Raw genomic sequence first — 16,478 nt, 5'->3', positions numbered from 1 at the left:
GAAATCCTACCTACTGGGCTATCACCGAATAGATCGACATAATGTTCTATATCTATGAAATTCAGCAAATACGTATGTAGCTTACTGGAGGTAGGCGATTGTTTAGCCCGGGAGAATATCTCGAGTTCTAGAGGAAATCGGAAATTTTGCGAAGACGAAAAATTACATGTAATGTATAACTAGTTTAAACAAACATTTTCTTACTTAGATCGGTGTCCATATTCTTGTTCTCGTCAAAGAAGTGGTGATGTAACTTCTGCCAGTCGATATCTGATGGGGGTGATTTGGGGCTACGCGATGACTTGTGACCTAAACCCGGACCCAGCCCGGGACCCAACCCGCCTGGATCACCCGGCCCCATCTGTAAAAGATGAAATATGAATAAATAAATATATAGAATAGAATCAAGCAGCAATTTACGAAAGTCAGTCATAAACAATAAAACATTAAGGACCTGTTTAGCCCCCATTTTATAGGTGTTGGATAGCTTATTCATAAATTTTGTTAATATCTACGTAGAATAAAACAAATTCGCTGTGTGCGTCTGTCTTTTATCCGGTAAATCCTATGAAATCACACAACAGATTTTGATGAAGTTTTCAGCATCAAATAGATAATTTTTCACAGACGATTAGTAATAAATCAAGAACGTTATTATTTTTTGTGAGTAGATTTTTTTTTTCCGATTAATGAATTTACAGAGCAGTTAATTCATTCTTGTTCGCTTATTCATACGCCTGCGCAGCTGTGGTGCTAGATAATTGTAAAGAATAGTTTTAAATAAAATATATGTTAGGTAATGTACTTACGCTCCTCCCGCGTCCGTACTCGTCACACATGGGGCCGTTCATGGGCATTCCATGGTGCTGGTGCTGATGTTCCGGACCGCAGTCTCCGTGCACCATTGCGCTCATCATACCGCCCTCCATCATTATACCACCTGGGGACAATAACTTTGGGTTTAAAACATCACCATCATCCTCAAGTTAATATGATTTTTTAAGCGACCTAATTTAACATTTGTATACATTAATTAAGTTAAGTTGTTAGTTTTATTGTTGTATGCAATAAAGTGTTTATCCATCTATCTGTATATCTAATCAATGCAAGGGCTTTGATGATGCATTCCTTAAACCTTAAACCTATTAACTCGTTGGATAGGCGACATCAAGCGAGAAACGAGCGGCAAGAGATTGTGGAATTTACAACTCTGTACAATCGACTTATGTACAGATGTAGACGCCCATCGAATTATACGATAACGATGATTAGGTTTATTATTATTCTAATTTGTACGCCACATTCAGTAAAGGACGTGTAGTTGAAAACCGAAATAATACTTCACAGACTTTAGAGGTACATTATTTACTGTCTTATCTATGAAACCGAAACGCAAATATTATGAAAATTAAGCTTAATTTGCTATACTCCGCGAAAAGCAGGAGAATCTGTATGGTGTAATTTATAATTCCTTCAATCGATATACTCCACACCAAACAGATTTTCAGCAATGTACCCTCTACGAACGTTTCGCTCCAAAACCGGAGCAACCTCAGGAGATGTTGACTTTACAATGAATAATTGTTAAGTCAAACACTTAACAATTATTTCAATCAGTTATTAACAGTATAGCAAATTAAGCATAATTTTCATAATATATCACAGATTTCCGCAAAGTAACGCCTGCTTCTATCCAATATTCGAAACGCTAATAGTTTTTAAGTAAACCATTGTCATCGTTTTTGCTGAAAGAAATCAGATGCAGCCCTAACATCACATGCAAAATTAAAATCAAGTGACTCCTGTCACTTTATCAGTTACGCGTCGCGTAGCGTAGGTACTATGCGCGTGTTGTTATTTTATCTTCAATAGGGTTGTCAAAAACTCCATGTAGGGCTGCCTGGAGGCACAAATTCTAATTTGTAATTATTTTGTATATTTAATATTAATATCTCACGTAAGGTTTTTTGATTTAGTTTTTTTTATTATTACTGTTTTTAATTATTCTGTTGTAGCGTGAATGGGTCATAGTTACCAAATAAATAATTTTGATTATAATAAGGAAACAGAACGTTTTGAATTCGTTTGTATGGAAAAATAAAGATGGTTCTTTGTATTTAATATTTTTATAGGGTGATTCCTAATGTGATCCGGGCGTCTAGAATAGCCAAAAAGAGGGACATGTCGTGGTGGATTTAAGTTTGGGTTTTACCCTTTAGAGGAGGGAGTCCCACTTAACCTCCGTCCTTCCGAAGAGTCGGGAGGTAGCTTAAAGTTTTCCAAAAAAAAGGGTATCTCGTTATTCGGTTACATGTTGTATACGAGAACAAAAACCTGTTGTATACAAGATGATGATGATGATGATGATTATATGACGATAGTGATAATGATAAGGTCCTCTGCCATAGGTTTCAGGAATGAAGAGTTCACCCCCCATGTTGTTTCAGTGCGGGGTGAAGGACTTTAACGAATGTTATAGCATACTAGCAGTTCCTAGGCTTGCGTAAAAGTAAATTTTTTAATAGTATCTCTATCCCTACTAATATTATAAATGTCAATGTAAGTTTGTTTGTTACGCTTTCACGCAAAAACTACTTAACCAATGCTCATGAAACTTTGTACACATATTCTTGGAAGTGTTAGAAGTAATATAGGATATTTTTTACCCCGACATTAAGCTCGGTTCCTTTGGGAGAGGGGATGAAAGTGTTTGACAATTTTACACCATAACTCCGGCAAATTATAACCGATTTAAATAATTGTTTTTGTACTATAGAGGTTATAATATGTGTTTAATTTTGCCCAAACTGGGGTTGGAGTTAGAGAAAAAACGCAGACGAAGTCGCGGGCAACAGCTAGTATTTATATAATGTGTTTCCAATGCTACTTACCATTCATAGTGTTGAGGTTCGGTCCTGGCATCATTCTCGGTCCCATGTGTGGACCCATCATGCACGGTTTAGGCCCTCCCATACCTCCCATGGGATTGGGCATACGCTGAAAATAATAATTTCGATATTAGTACAACAAAACTTTGTTTACTCATTTTTAACACAGTTAATATCTTAAAGCAGTATAGAAACTACGAATAAACGCCTCTACGAGACCCCAAAGCTATTATCGAAGGATTTTAATCGGGGTTACGGTGTCGAGACGAGTGGTCGCTTGCGTTCTGTAGTGTAGGTAGGTCGCGTGGAGTAATAAGTTTATCAATCGGGTCTAGTTTCCATACTGCTTTAGCTTATACATTTACTACCGGTCCACTCCAGGGCAGTGCTGCTGGACTCCACGAACCTTTGAGAACATTATGTAGAACTCTCAGGCATGCAGGTTTCCTCACGATGTTTTATTTCACCGTTGATGAAAGTGATATATTAATTTCTTAAAACGCACATAACTTAGAATAGTTCGAGGTGCGTGCTGGGATTCGAACTCGGTCCCCGAAAGTGAAGTCCAGATCCTATCTACTGGGCTATCACCGCTTCGAGTTATTACTAAGAAGAAAATAAATAAATGCTTTTCTTAGATATTAAAAAAAAAATTATATACTCACTCCCATAGGTCCGCCGCAACCTCTACCCATGTGCATATCTGTGCACATTCCCGACTTCATATCCGGCCCTCCGCATGGCCCTCTAATTCCCTTCATGCCACAGGGCCCCATCGGCCCCATGGGTCCATTGGGCCCCATTCCCGACATCATTGGACCGTTTGGCCCCATCATCCCATTAGGCCCCATAGAGCCGTGCCCACCCATGCCCATTCCCGGCCCACCCATATTACCCATCGGACCGCCCATTGGGCCGTTTGGTCCCATCGGGCCGCCTGGACCCATTGGCCCTCCGCCCATTGGTCCATTAGGACCCATCGGACCGGACATAGTGCAACTTGGTCCGCTATTCATGCTACTGGACATTGAAACCATTGGTCCGTTTGGTCCGGAACCCATCGGTCCATGCGCTGACATGGGAGGGAAGGACATATTCATGTTGGCGCTGGAATTTGGGGGATTGATGTCCGAGGGCGGTTGCGATCCATCCCCAGGTTGATTAGGGTTAGATCCACTCTCCGGGAATAGAATTTGCTGCATTTTCCGTATTGTGGCCAGTTGTTCTTCTCTGTGAGCTCTCTGTTGCGGCGTGAGGTTCTCGTCAGGTATTTTCACACCTGCGGAGGAAACTGAAAGGAAACTCGTTAGAATAATCCTTTTAACACTAACTGCAATCAGGGTTGTAAAAAGCATAGAGGGTATGCACAGGGTATGCAGATGATATAAATGAAGGAAATATCCAGTACGAGTATTAAAAAACTTAAGGAAAGACATTGCAAGAGTTATAAACAAAGTATTAGAATTTAGAACAAGATCAAGTATTTAGAACTCTCGAATATTATCTTCATTGTTTATCATCTGCATACCCGCTATGCACGCCAATGGCGATAAGGCCACTAAATTGCACTCTCTTGCTCTATATATTTATATCTCTGTAGCTACCTTTTTTCTTTGGTGTACAATAAAAGTGTATTCATTCATTCATTCACTCCCCTTATTTGACCAGGATCATATACTATTATCAGGTCATATACTTAAGGGGTTTGGAAAGGCTACAAGTATTATAAGCGACTTAATAAATATACTGCGACAATACACACATCGCTACTAGTCCCAAAGTAAGCGTAGCTTGTGTTACTAAGATGACAGATGAATATTTTAATGAATAATACACATAAATACTTATAATATACAGATAAACACCCAGACACTGTAAAACATTCGTGTTCATCACACGAACATTATCCAGTTGTGGGAATCAAACCCACGGCCGTGAACTCAGAAAGCAGGATCACTGCGCCAATCAGCCGTCAAAAATAAACTTTATAATTCCTTCTGCAACCCGTTTAGGATAAACGAGGAAAGAAATGTAGTTCAATTAAAAATAGTTCGTATTACAACCGAGAAGCCCAGCAATTTAGTCAGCAAGCTGTTAAGTTTGAAGCTATATTTTTTGGGAGCATGGTATGACTTTTATCAGGTAAGTAAAGTCGGCGGAAAATAGTATCAAAAATATCGTAATCATAACTGTTGACACAGGTGTTTAGTTAGTATCAAAACTACGCAGCGGGCTTATGCAGCTTAAACGATTCTCTGCGGCTTAATATTTAAAAAAAAATGTCGATTAACTTTTTTCAAGTTTCATCACATCAACCCATTACCGGCCCACTACAGAGCGAGGGGTTAAGGCCATAGTCCACCACGCTGGCCCAGTGCGGTTTGGTGGACTCCACACACCTTTGAGAACATTATGTGAAACTCACGATGCTTCACCTTCACCGTTGAAGCAAGTGTTAATTCTAGAAACGCACATAACAAAGAAAATTTAGAGGTGCGTGCTGGTATTCGAACTTTAAACCCCCCCCCCCCCTAAAGTGAAGTCGACCTCCTACCAAATGCGCTATCACCGATTCAATGTTAAGGTTAAGTTAACTAAAAGCCTCAAATTGATATATTGACACGGTGGGAGATGTATACCTTCTTATTCTTAACAAGATAAACACATAGTCACCTTTAGGTCCGGGCTGACAGGGCATATTGCTGTCACCGGAATTGTCTCCCGCCTCAGAGCATGGCGGCATTTGAGAAGGACCGTTTGCCATGCCATTCGACATTACGGAGGGGTTTTTCTGTGATAAAATTATCATATTATGTATCATGATAAAGATTTAAGAATTCTAGATGTTATTAAAATTTGATAAAAGACTTTATTTTAATTCACGTTCAATATAACGTCTAAAACTTTAGGCGATTTTTTATCCAATAAGAAAAATTATACTGAATTTCTACTAATAGTATTGTGTATTGTGTTATGTTTATTTTTTGGTATAAAATTTTAAACTTCTTAAATAAATTTCAATTTAATTATCACATTACACTTCTGCGTCTGATGATGATGACGACTATTTGTATGCGACATATTATAAACTTTTTCACCTTGCGGGATAATAACTTTATAGCATACGAATCTTCTTAGTTCTCTTCACATCTTTGTTGTTTTAATTTAACTAAATGTGCTTAAACGTGACCTTGTAAATTCTTTTTCAATTGTCGCCCAATAAAAACAACAACAAAAATCAATACATACAAGTAAAATCAATAAATCCTTTGCAATAGGTACTCACGGTGTCCCAGGGCATTTCACCATCAGCACCGAGGCCGTCCATGACACCACAGGACGGGGTGCCCCCTGGAAACCCATCCATCGGACCCATGCCCGGACCCATTTGCCCCATCGGGCCAGGCCCGCCTTTCATCATCATCATTTGATTGCCGGGTCCACCCATGCGGTTAGGGCCCATCATGTTGGGTCCCATGTGCCCCATGCCGCCGTGGCCCATCGGCCCCATGTTGGGTCCCATTGGTCCACCCATCATGTGACCCATTTGGTTAGGCCCGCCCATCATATTAGGCCCGCCGCGCATTCCTGCTCGGCTTTTCGCCATGGCAAGATTGTTGAGCCATTGGGCGGGATTCTGTTTATTGAACTGGCCTATTTTTAAGGGATGTTTCTGCAAGGAAATCATTTAAATTTGAACACATTCGATTATAACATCCTGTTTTGCCATCTTCAAGTTTTCTGCATTTGATGACGAGTGGAAGGCAATTTAGGATCACTTTTTTCTTTTTAAAACCTGCTTTACTTCGAAAGCATTGATCTTACATATTGTGTTAATAGAAGTGAATTTTCAATCGATTTAAGTAAACCAAATAGAATGTGGTTAGATACAAAAAAAGACTATGCATCTTAAACTCATTCCAAGAATCATTGTAAAGTTTTACTAATGTAAAGTTTTGACTTTTGCCATCTAGTTTTAGTATATATAAAACCTTACCTCGAGATACTTCTTCGTAGCAGGCTGGGCACAGTGATACGCAATGATGGAATGATGCTGCCCAGAGATAACAGATTCAGCCCCTTTGTTTGCCAACATGGTGGAGAAAACGAAAATCTGACTCTGCTGTAGGGACAAACGGAGAAAATCTCTATGAAAACAAATGAAACTCAAAACAGTTCACAAAAAAAAAACTACCGATAAAATAGGTCATTTTTAAATAGGAATAGAAATACCTAAAATTATGGTGTATGGAATAGTGGTGCTATTTAGAAATATGTTTACTTTCGCGTGTTTGTTGGACCTACACCGACCAAAAACAGACTGAATTATATCTGGATTAGTTGTTCTTTAAAACGTTCGCGTGTGTTCGTACCGATGCGGCGCACTGGTGTTATCCCATATAAACTTGAGAATCAAATTTACTGTGTAAATTACAAGAATCTTCCCTATTGAGGCGCAAAAAAGACTTGACACAGGAAATTGTTCTTATAGCAGACGTTCTAAGGTCTTCCGCCGTAATAGGAAGGAATGTTTAAAGGACCGTTGCACCGTTTCAAATTTAAATGAAAAACGACGTCGTATTCCGTAGCTAACTCGAACGTGTTAAAGACAGTACAAATAATTAAATATAACCATAAAGTATGAAAGTATAGAAAAAACTGTTTTCTCATACCTCTTCTGTCGTATAATTCGAAACCTTCATCACAGTTTTAACATGTCGTAAAAAACAATAAAAGAATCAGAACAGAAAACTTGTACAACTTAGCGAACATAGTCAAGTAAAGTAGTCGATAAGTTCGAGAAAAAGCTTTTGCTTGGAGAAATCAAAAGGACAAAACCTACGCTAATACCAATGACCTCATTTACTAAATACAGCAATTGGAACATGTGTTTATTGTCTCGCTTGGATTATTCGACTTTTATGCCTATATTCGGGGTTGGAGAAGGGCCGTATGTAATTTAAACATCATGAAATTTTACTTATACGAGTAAGTTATATCGTCATTATCAACTCATTACCAACCCACTCTGGGCGCGGGTGTCCTGTCACATAAATAAGGGTATAGGCCCTACGGCCTATATACTACGCTGGCCAAGTGCGGAGTGGTATTTGGTATTCTACAGGGCCGTACACAGGGACGGTAAACATGGGCCTCATAAGAAGGCTCAGAGTCACTGAGCGGGCGATGGAGAGAACTATGCTAGGAGTTTCTCTACGTGATCTCTCCTCAGAAATGAGGAGATCCGTAGAAGAATTAGAGTTAAAGACATAGCTCAGCGAGTCGCGAAGCTGAAGTGGCAATGGGCAGGACAAATAGCTCGGAGAACCCATGGACGTTGGGGTCTTAAGGCGCTAGAATGGCGATCCGTCACCGGTAAACGCAGCGTAGGTGCGGCCCCCAACGAGGTGGAGAGCACTGGGTTTGTAGCATTATATAGAACTCTCAGGCATGCAGGTTTCCTCGCGATGTTCTCCTTCACCGTTGAAGCAAGTGATATTTTAATTACTTAAAACGCACAAAACTTAGAAAAGTTGGAGGTGCGTGGTGGGATTCGAACTCGGCCCCCCGAAAGTGCAGTCGAGCTCCTACACAATGCGCTATAATCGCTTCAAATGCGAATTTTGGTGTGAATTTTAAAAATTAATATATTTTTAATGAGCTATACTTTACCTCCATGCTGCCAGATTGCTTGCTGATGACATTAGACGGCAAGGTCTGCGCTTCGCTGGACATGGGTCCCATAGACACACCGGGGCCCATTGGTCCTGAATTGCCCATACGGCACGATCCCATATTCTCTGGTCCGTTCGGGTTACGGCAGTTTGGGTTACCATCCTGTGAATAATAAATTTTTTATTAATTTATTTTATATTTATTTATTCTCAACTTACGACTAGCATATTTTGTTGCATCCACTCGTTGCCCCAAATATTTTTTTATTTTCGATTCTTTTTTTTTCGTTAGTGTTGTTTTGTTTTTCTTTTATGTAAGTAATATTGTTTTTTTTTCGTTTCATATTAGGGTATCAGCGGAGTGTGTAATTTTAAGTTATATTTAATACCTCATAACGCAAGTTGAGTTAGACTTTAAGTGAGTGTACAATGTTACTCCTTAGTTTAGTTTCCTTTTATGAATGTGATTTCATTTATAAATAAATTTTCCGACCGAGTTCGTATTATAAATAAATTCGAACTCGGCCCCCCAAAAGTGAAGTCGAAGTTCTACCCACTGAGCTAGTAGTAACGTTTAAACCTATGCTTTTATTTTTTTTCAACATTTTTAGAAAGATTACGTTTATACATAAGATATCATATCTAAGTAATTGAAATATTTTTTACATATTAATATCTCATGTAATTTTTTGATTTCGGTTTTCATTATTACTGTATTTTAATTATTTTGTTCTTTAATAGAGCAGATGGGTCATAGTTAGAAAATAAATAAATAAATATTGAGACATGTAAGAAAAAAATACTAAAACAATGCTGGGTCGGTTTAAATATTGAGATAAAAGCGAATGTAGATAATTACCTGGATATTCCCAGTGGAACCTCTAAGCCCAGTCTGTGGGTCAATAATGTCATTGGAGTCGGAGGAAAGACGCTCCGATTTCAGAGAACCTGGACCCCCGAGCTCGCACTGAGGAGATTTAGTGGGGTCACCTGGAACAAGGCAACAATTTTAAACAACTCAGTCAGATTTTTTGTAGTAATAATTGATGGACCAAATATTTTTGCCCACCTGATGGTAGGTGGAAACCCATCACCTATAAACAGAGCAAAACTTCGAAGGGCGTGTTTCTAACATAGAAACACGGCCTGTGCCCATCAACTCCGCAAATTATTATAGTGCAGGTCATTCTTACCTACCTTACTCAAAGCCGTAAACTCCCCTCCCGGAACGGCGCGATATTTTAATTTTACATTATCTCCTAAACTATGTGTACAAATAACATCCAAAATTATACTACTACCATTTATCCAGGGAAAATGTTAAAAAGGATTTTTTTTAAATGAATCAAAAGCGGCCAGCTTCACGGGCAACAGCTTGTTTAACAGCTTAATAAATAAAATAAGTAATTCAACAAAAAAAAAAAATTTACTACAAGCCCTAAATTCTTTTCAATATATTATTGCCCTATATAGCATAATAATTAATGGGATTTATTAAGAAATATGTTAACTATAATATTCTATTAAGGTTTTAAACAAATTAGGAAAATGAACTGTAATTATAAAGAGTCGTTATTGACCATTTTTGGTCGGAGGTCAACCTTTAAACCATTATAAGGTACTTATGCGTCCGTTAGACGATCATTCCGGCGTCATTCCAATCAATGACCTTGGATTTAAGCGACAAGTAACTAGATTTGACGACCTCTTCCGTGCTGCGGTATATTGTCTTATCAATTGTTGATGTTAAATTGGATCACATGAGCGTAAAAAACGTAAAATGTGCCTTGTAAATAGGCTCTTATAGTAATTATTTATCCGTTAAACAAGACAATGAGGTTTTTCTCTTTTTATAAAAAGATTTTTTATGCTGATAAAAAAATAATTTTAATTTTTTTTTTAATAGGTTTTCAAGCATATCTAAGTTTAAGACCAAACGTTAGACATTGTTCCCGTCTCGATTTTGAGAGGGTTTGCCAGTTTTTAAATCCATACCTTAGTCAGTCAGTTTCATCTTGATTCGCTCAAGAAAATAAATGAATAATATGAAGCTTATATTCTTTAATTTTAAATATTTATTTTAAATGATAGCCTTTTTATCAACCTTATTTACTTAAGATTGATTTATTAGTATTATGAGAGCAAGGTCACAAATTGACTTAATGCTAAATTGATCATCTAACGGGCGCTTAATAGCAAATGCCGTTCAGTGTTGCGTTCTTATTCCGTTATAAATAAGGCATAATATAGTATTTATCAATGTAGCATGTGTCCCATTTTATTTTATCTAATATCTTAATGATAAATGATCACTCTTGAGTTCTCCTGTTACTATAATGATCATTATTTATTAAGCAGTCAGGATGGGAACTTTACTCACTAAAATTGAAACGAGCGAGCGAACGGTTTAATGTCATGGCAAGGTACGATGAATAAATGACCTGTCATACTAATACAAATGCTATGTACTATAAAAATACTGGTTCTTAGTAAATATAAGTTAAAGTAACGTATTTTATTTAGGCGAAAAGACAATTAGTACAATTAAAAAGTTCTATTGTAAGTTTCAAAATAATAGTAAAGTAATTAACAAGATAATCCTATGTAGATAAACCACGCCCGTTTTTGGGGCGCAAAGTTCATGTGATAGTGAAAAAATAATATTACGGGACGTTCTTGTGGGGTTGACATCTAGGAGTACGTTAGGTTAGGGTCTGAGGGTCAGTTAGCACCTAGGAACACCTAGTATATTTTTGATTTATTTTTTCCTTTTGAAACAAAGCTTTGATACATCCTTTATACTTTTCAACTGAACAGTTTATGTAAGGATATCAGGTTCACAAATAGTAAGGACTAATAAACTAATCATTGCACAAAAAAAAAAATAGTAGGAATGTAATAGTATATAAAAAAACGTAATAAGTTTGTTTAAGATTTTAACTCACCGTCACTATCCATGAGGCCGTCAATTTCAGTCTTAATACCGTCTACTCCGAGGTCAGCGTTTGAGTCCTCTCCCCCTTGGCTATGGGGTTCCATCTTAACTCTGTGGGCCGGCTCGTCGGGTTCCTTCTTTAACGCCGCCGGGGTCGGTAAAGAGGCCGATGGCGGACGAGAACCGTGCCCTACAATTTAAGATGTGTGTAATAACTAGAAGGTACTGGTGCATTCAAATTTCTCACTACAAAATGTGTTTTACTTCAATTATTTGTCTGGTTTTTGTGCATAGATTATAATAGACAAGAGGTTTAATTTAATAACTAAGCTAATATCTAATCTACACTTAGATTTGGAATATGAATATAGATATCAAAGTTTATTTGAAACATAGGTTTTTCATAAAAACCACTAAATCTCATTTCACCCCTGCTGGGATAGATTTCCGGAATTGTATAAATATGTGTTTTGTATCTAAATATAAGAATTTTGCCAAAATTGTTTCAGCTGTTCCAAAGCTTAACATAGACAAAAAAAACAAAGAAAAAAAATTTAAAAACAAGTGGTTGGTTAGTAGAGCTCTTTGAGAGGCAGATAATTTGAACTCACCTGGTTCAGCAGGGTCATTGGGTTCATCTTTGAGACGGGCACCCCCGCCCTTCTCCTTCTCCTTGATCATACCCCTACGTGCCTTCGCCAACTTGACTGCACAAAATAAAATAAATTTCAGAATAAATCACAAGTCTTAAAGATTCACCTTAGAACGATAATACAATAAAACTGGACAAGTGTGTGTCTGAAGTAGTCAATGTGCAAAACTGAAAGGAGCTTATTGTTTGATGCTCTGTACATATTCCTACTTTAACTCCAATGTTATTTGCATTCTTGAAATAAACCTTGTTAACCTTGTTAATTATTCTTTGTAATAATAGTTGTTTTAGATAACTAATCACATCAATTTCATTTTTAGTTAAATTTATAGAAGACTTTGAGACCTACATTTAACTTGACTATTACTTGTTAACTTGTAAAAACAATGTTCCCATCATCTTCATAATTACCAGCCTTACTAATCCCACTATTTGGCACTTCTTTGTTTTATTTTATAGGAGAGAACCAAGCACCCCAACCCAATAAATAAGCTGGTAATGCTGCGCCAACCCAGGTTCTCAGGTTAAGGTATATACATCGTAGGTAGTACACATCTTAGTTCACAATAATTATTAGATTTTTGGGATAATGAACAACAACAACAGGGTTAACATGTACTCTAAGACTCTGGTAGAGGGACAAAACAAAATTTAAATCTCCTAATTTTTCCAGTAACTCTCTTGGGTCAATGATTCTTAGCCAATACTGACCATTGATTGGAGCTGTTACAGCTGAAGTGAAGCCAATGTTCATTTATGTTTAACAACATTGAAATTATTTGCTTTGGAAAAAGACAGTATGTGTCCTTTTTTATTTTAGTCCCCTACAAGTTTGACTGCAGTCAAGGGATCTTACCTGATTTAGCAGTGATTATACAGTCTAAGATGATGGCGGGCTATCATTTTAGGGGTATGGCAGTCATATTAAACCTATAACCCTAATCGGTTTTAACCCAAAATCATACCGGAACGCTAGATCGCTTAGCAGCACATCTTTGTTGGTAGGGTGGTAACTAGCCACAGTGAAAGCCTCCCACCTGACAAATCCTATTCTTTTGAATGCAAAAATCATCATACTTTAAACCTTTGGTCGCCATAAGAATGTTTCCACAAGTTTTATGAAATAACATTTTATGAAATTTGTGTTTTTTGTAATTTTGATATTTTATACCTAAAGATACACATTTTATAATATTTAAGATAGAACAACTTTTTTAATACTATGAGAACTTTATGCACAGCTGAGATCTCAACTGATTGTAAGTGGCAATGCGGTTAAAGTTTACTGACCTGACGGTCCTACTATTGTACAGATATCCCTTATATCTTCATACCTAGCATTAGACAGGTATATAGGTATATAGGTTAGTTAGGTCCTAGTGTAGCTTAGTCAGTAGGTAAAGATTCAATCCTTCTGAGCAGAGCAGAACTTAGTTATATTAGAAATAATTAATTAGAAATTTGATTTTGATTAATATTGACTTCCGCAGTGTATATAATGTAGACAGAACAAGGGGTTCTCAAAAAGTGTCCTCCGTAGCTAATTAAATCCCAATTGATCGATTTGGAAACCTGCCAGTACGAACCAGTACTATATCATATTCACAGATATAATTAATATGTTGATTAAAATATAGTTTATTACAAGTATTAAGCTAACTTAAGTATTACAGTTTGGGGATTATTTTATTTCATTTGTCTAACCATCAAATCAAGGCTTTCTTATTTAAATAGGCAGGGAAAAAAAGGCACTTAGGCAAGAGATAGACATTATATGTTGTTTAACAATACATAATATAAGGATAAGAGAGACCTTGCCTTTGCTTTACATCTCTTAGCAAGCTGTCTTAGCTTTTGTTAATGATGCTTCCTCATGGTCAATTGTTAGAGACTCTTTGATTGTTAGTAAGGTGGTTTAATTTTTAATTTTTAAATACAAACAAAAATATACAGATTACTAATGTATATCAATACCTTATATAAACTTATGTTTAGTTCAAAGAAACACTGGACAAGGATTTTTGATTCTTTCTGTGCGAATATTATGCACAGATAAATATTTTTAATTATACACATATATGTAACATCTGACCCCCCGGACCATTCTTCCTATTCTCGTAGAAGCTCCTATACACAGATAGAACTCAGTGTCTCATTATCACACCACAATTGGTCTAATAAAATCCATACTTGGCTTTGTAGTTTAGTTCAATAGCTAATCTTAATATAAGCTTTTAGAATATTAATCTTTTTTTTACCTCTCCAAGGAAGAATTATGTATTAACACTCTTTGTTTATACTTTTTCACATAAGATTATGGGTCATATAACAGACACTGTTGTGGTAATAAATGATATCCTAACATGGAGCAATACTATTCAGTAAGCACCTTATAAAACAATTTTTCTGTGTAAAACATGAGCAAATATTATATTCTGAAAGTTTGTGTATTGACAAAATGTTTTGTGTACTGGAAAATTGGAGTAAAACAATTAATCTTTCACAAGCATTGGGAAAAGTGTTACAAAACAGGTTTACTTACATCTTGGACGGACTAAATCGTCACTCAAATTTCATGAGTTGATTTAAAATTGCCTCACAATCCTGAGTGTGTGTATAATTAGTTATTTTTATAATAGGCAATTGGTGCAACCCAGATCCAATGTAATTCATATTTTTGTTAACATTACACTTTGTAATCTGTCTCAGTGGATGCAACATAGGTTAAATAACAATCAATGCTGCCTCCTAAGCACAAGTAAACACTGTATTTTGTATACATACAAGTACGTAATGATCCGATCCTTTCGTCACGGGCGTAATAATTGGCACATGTCCCACAAATTCACTGCACGGCACTTCATAACGAGAATGTCATTATGCTGCAGTAAACTATCGGGATTCGTATAAATAGAGATCCTAAAGAACCTTGGACTAAGACGCGCGCTACCTTCTTGCACACACCGGCCCTCGTCTACGATTCGATCCAGATAAACAATTAAAACTAAATTATTTCTCGAAACGCTATAAAAATTCCAGGTTCAGTATTCCATACATAAACAATAAGATAGATCGGGTGTAGACAGGCGCGAAGCATACAAAACGCACGTTTATTATGGCCGCAGGCCGATTTAATGCCAAACACACGCCGTTTCGACTAGACGACACCTTCGGAGAAAGCGTCTAACAATAATTTATATCATTCGTGTGATCTAATTAAGGTTTAACGAGGAGTATGCAGTGAGAAACAAAAAATCGGGATCGCTGACATTTTTGTTTATGGTACATCGAGTCGAGATCCAGAATCCACAAATAGCGAATAAACGTACATGATTACCGCCTCCTGACGGATTCTAGCACTTGATATCACAAAACACGGTGATTCTTCACATTTAGGTAAACATCGTCAGATTGTACACATTTAATTAATTTCTTTCTATGAGCTTAGAACACAAATCACCACGCACACACAACATACATAATATATATATACACTAATACACATGGGATGGATACTTCTCACTCACAAAATTTCCTTTTCTACACAAAAACAACAAAAGTCCGAGAATTGTGAGATATCCGTTCGATTACGCGCACCATAATATTAGGTTAGTCGACGTTTCATATCGATATTTCTATTTTCGGTACCAACCTAACTGGCTTTGTCTGTAAGTCTGGTGAGCATTGAAGTTACAAAAAATTAAAGTACGAAGCAGGTACTTGTAGTTTCTCAGAATTATTCATAGTTTTTTATTTAAATATCAAGCCATTAGCGTCATAGAACGTCATAGAACGCTGGTAGATGTGAAAAATCGCTCGACTTGCGGTAGTAGTTACAGGGGTTACAAGGCAGTGCCAGGGTAGGCGACTTTATTTCCGGCGCCCCATATACCTTTTTATAATAATAATATTTCATTTGTTGTAAGGAAAGGGCTGAAATACTGAGACTGAATAATGCAACACATAAATATTACTAATTTTCATTTTTAACAAAAAAACTTCGGTCTTTTCCTAGGATTGATATTTTTTTATAGGAATGATTTTTAATCGGGTTTTAACATATTAGTAAAGCCAGTTTTGTTTAATTTTATCCTGTGTAATCGAGTAACCGTCCGCTACAATCTGCTTGGCCTATATGGCCATATTTACTAATCCTGGACTGGTACAGGGGTACAGAGTTGGTCTTAGTTCGTCCTTTCCAATAGTTAGAAAGGGCGCAATAAGAACCATCAACCAATGGGGTCCTAGTATTCATATTAATGAATAACTTTTTTCCACAATTTTTTTTTTTTGTGAGATGAATAACGATTACTGAATACTTTTTTAGG

General features: G+C 36.8%; 1 protein-coding gene across 6 annotated transcripts in view; it reads right to left on the bottom strand.

Annotated features, from left to right (window-relative positions):
* Positions 1-15,697, bottom strand: part of LOC120634434 (collagen alpha-1(I) chain-like) — a 29,738-nt gene extending 14,041 nt beyond the window's left edge. For 2 of the 6 annotated variants that reach the window (XM_039904995.1, XM_039904997.1), the window contains exons 1-12: positions 15,480-15,697; positions 12,110-12,205; positions 11,509-11,688; positions 9,423-9,553; positions 8,562-8,726; positions 6,886-7,011; positions 6,175-6,561; positions 5,562-5,679; positions 3,554-4,179; positions 2,892-2,997; positions 810-940; positions 205-361 (exon numbers count right to left, since the gene is read on the bottom strand). In XM_039904995.1, the coding sequence (XP_039760929.1) occupies positions 205-361; positions 810-940; positions 2,892-2,997; positions 3,554-4,179; positions 5,562-5,679; positions 6,175-6,561; positions 6,886-7,011; positions 8,562-8,726; positions 9,423-9,553; positions 11,509-11,688; positions 12,110-12,179 (2,197 nt within the window). In that variant the 5' untranslated portion in view covers positions 12,180-12,205; positions 15,480-15,697. The other 4 variants (XM_039904996.1, XM_039904994.1, XM_039904993.1 and 1 more) reach the window with 4 other exon arrangements.
* Between the last annotated feature and the right edge of the window lie 781 nt (positions 15,698-16,478).

This window comes from Pararge aegeria, chromosome 24 (assembly GCF_905163445.1).
Source record: "Pararge aegeria chromosome 24, ilParAegt1.1, whole genome shotgun sequence".
Classification (NCBI taxonomy): domain Eukaryota; kingdom Metazoa; phylum Arthropoda; class Insecta; order Lepidoptera; family Nymphalidae; genus Pararge; species Pararge aegeria.
Note: the sequence above shows the minus strand (reverse complement) of the source record. Positions and strands in the feature narration are given on the sequence as shown.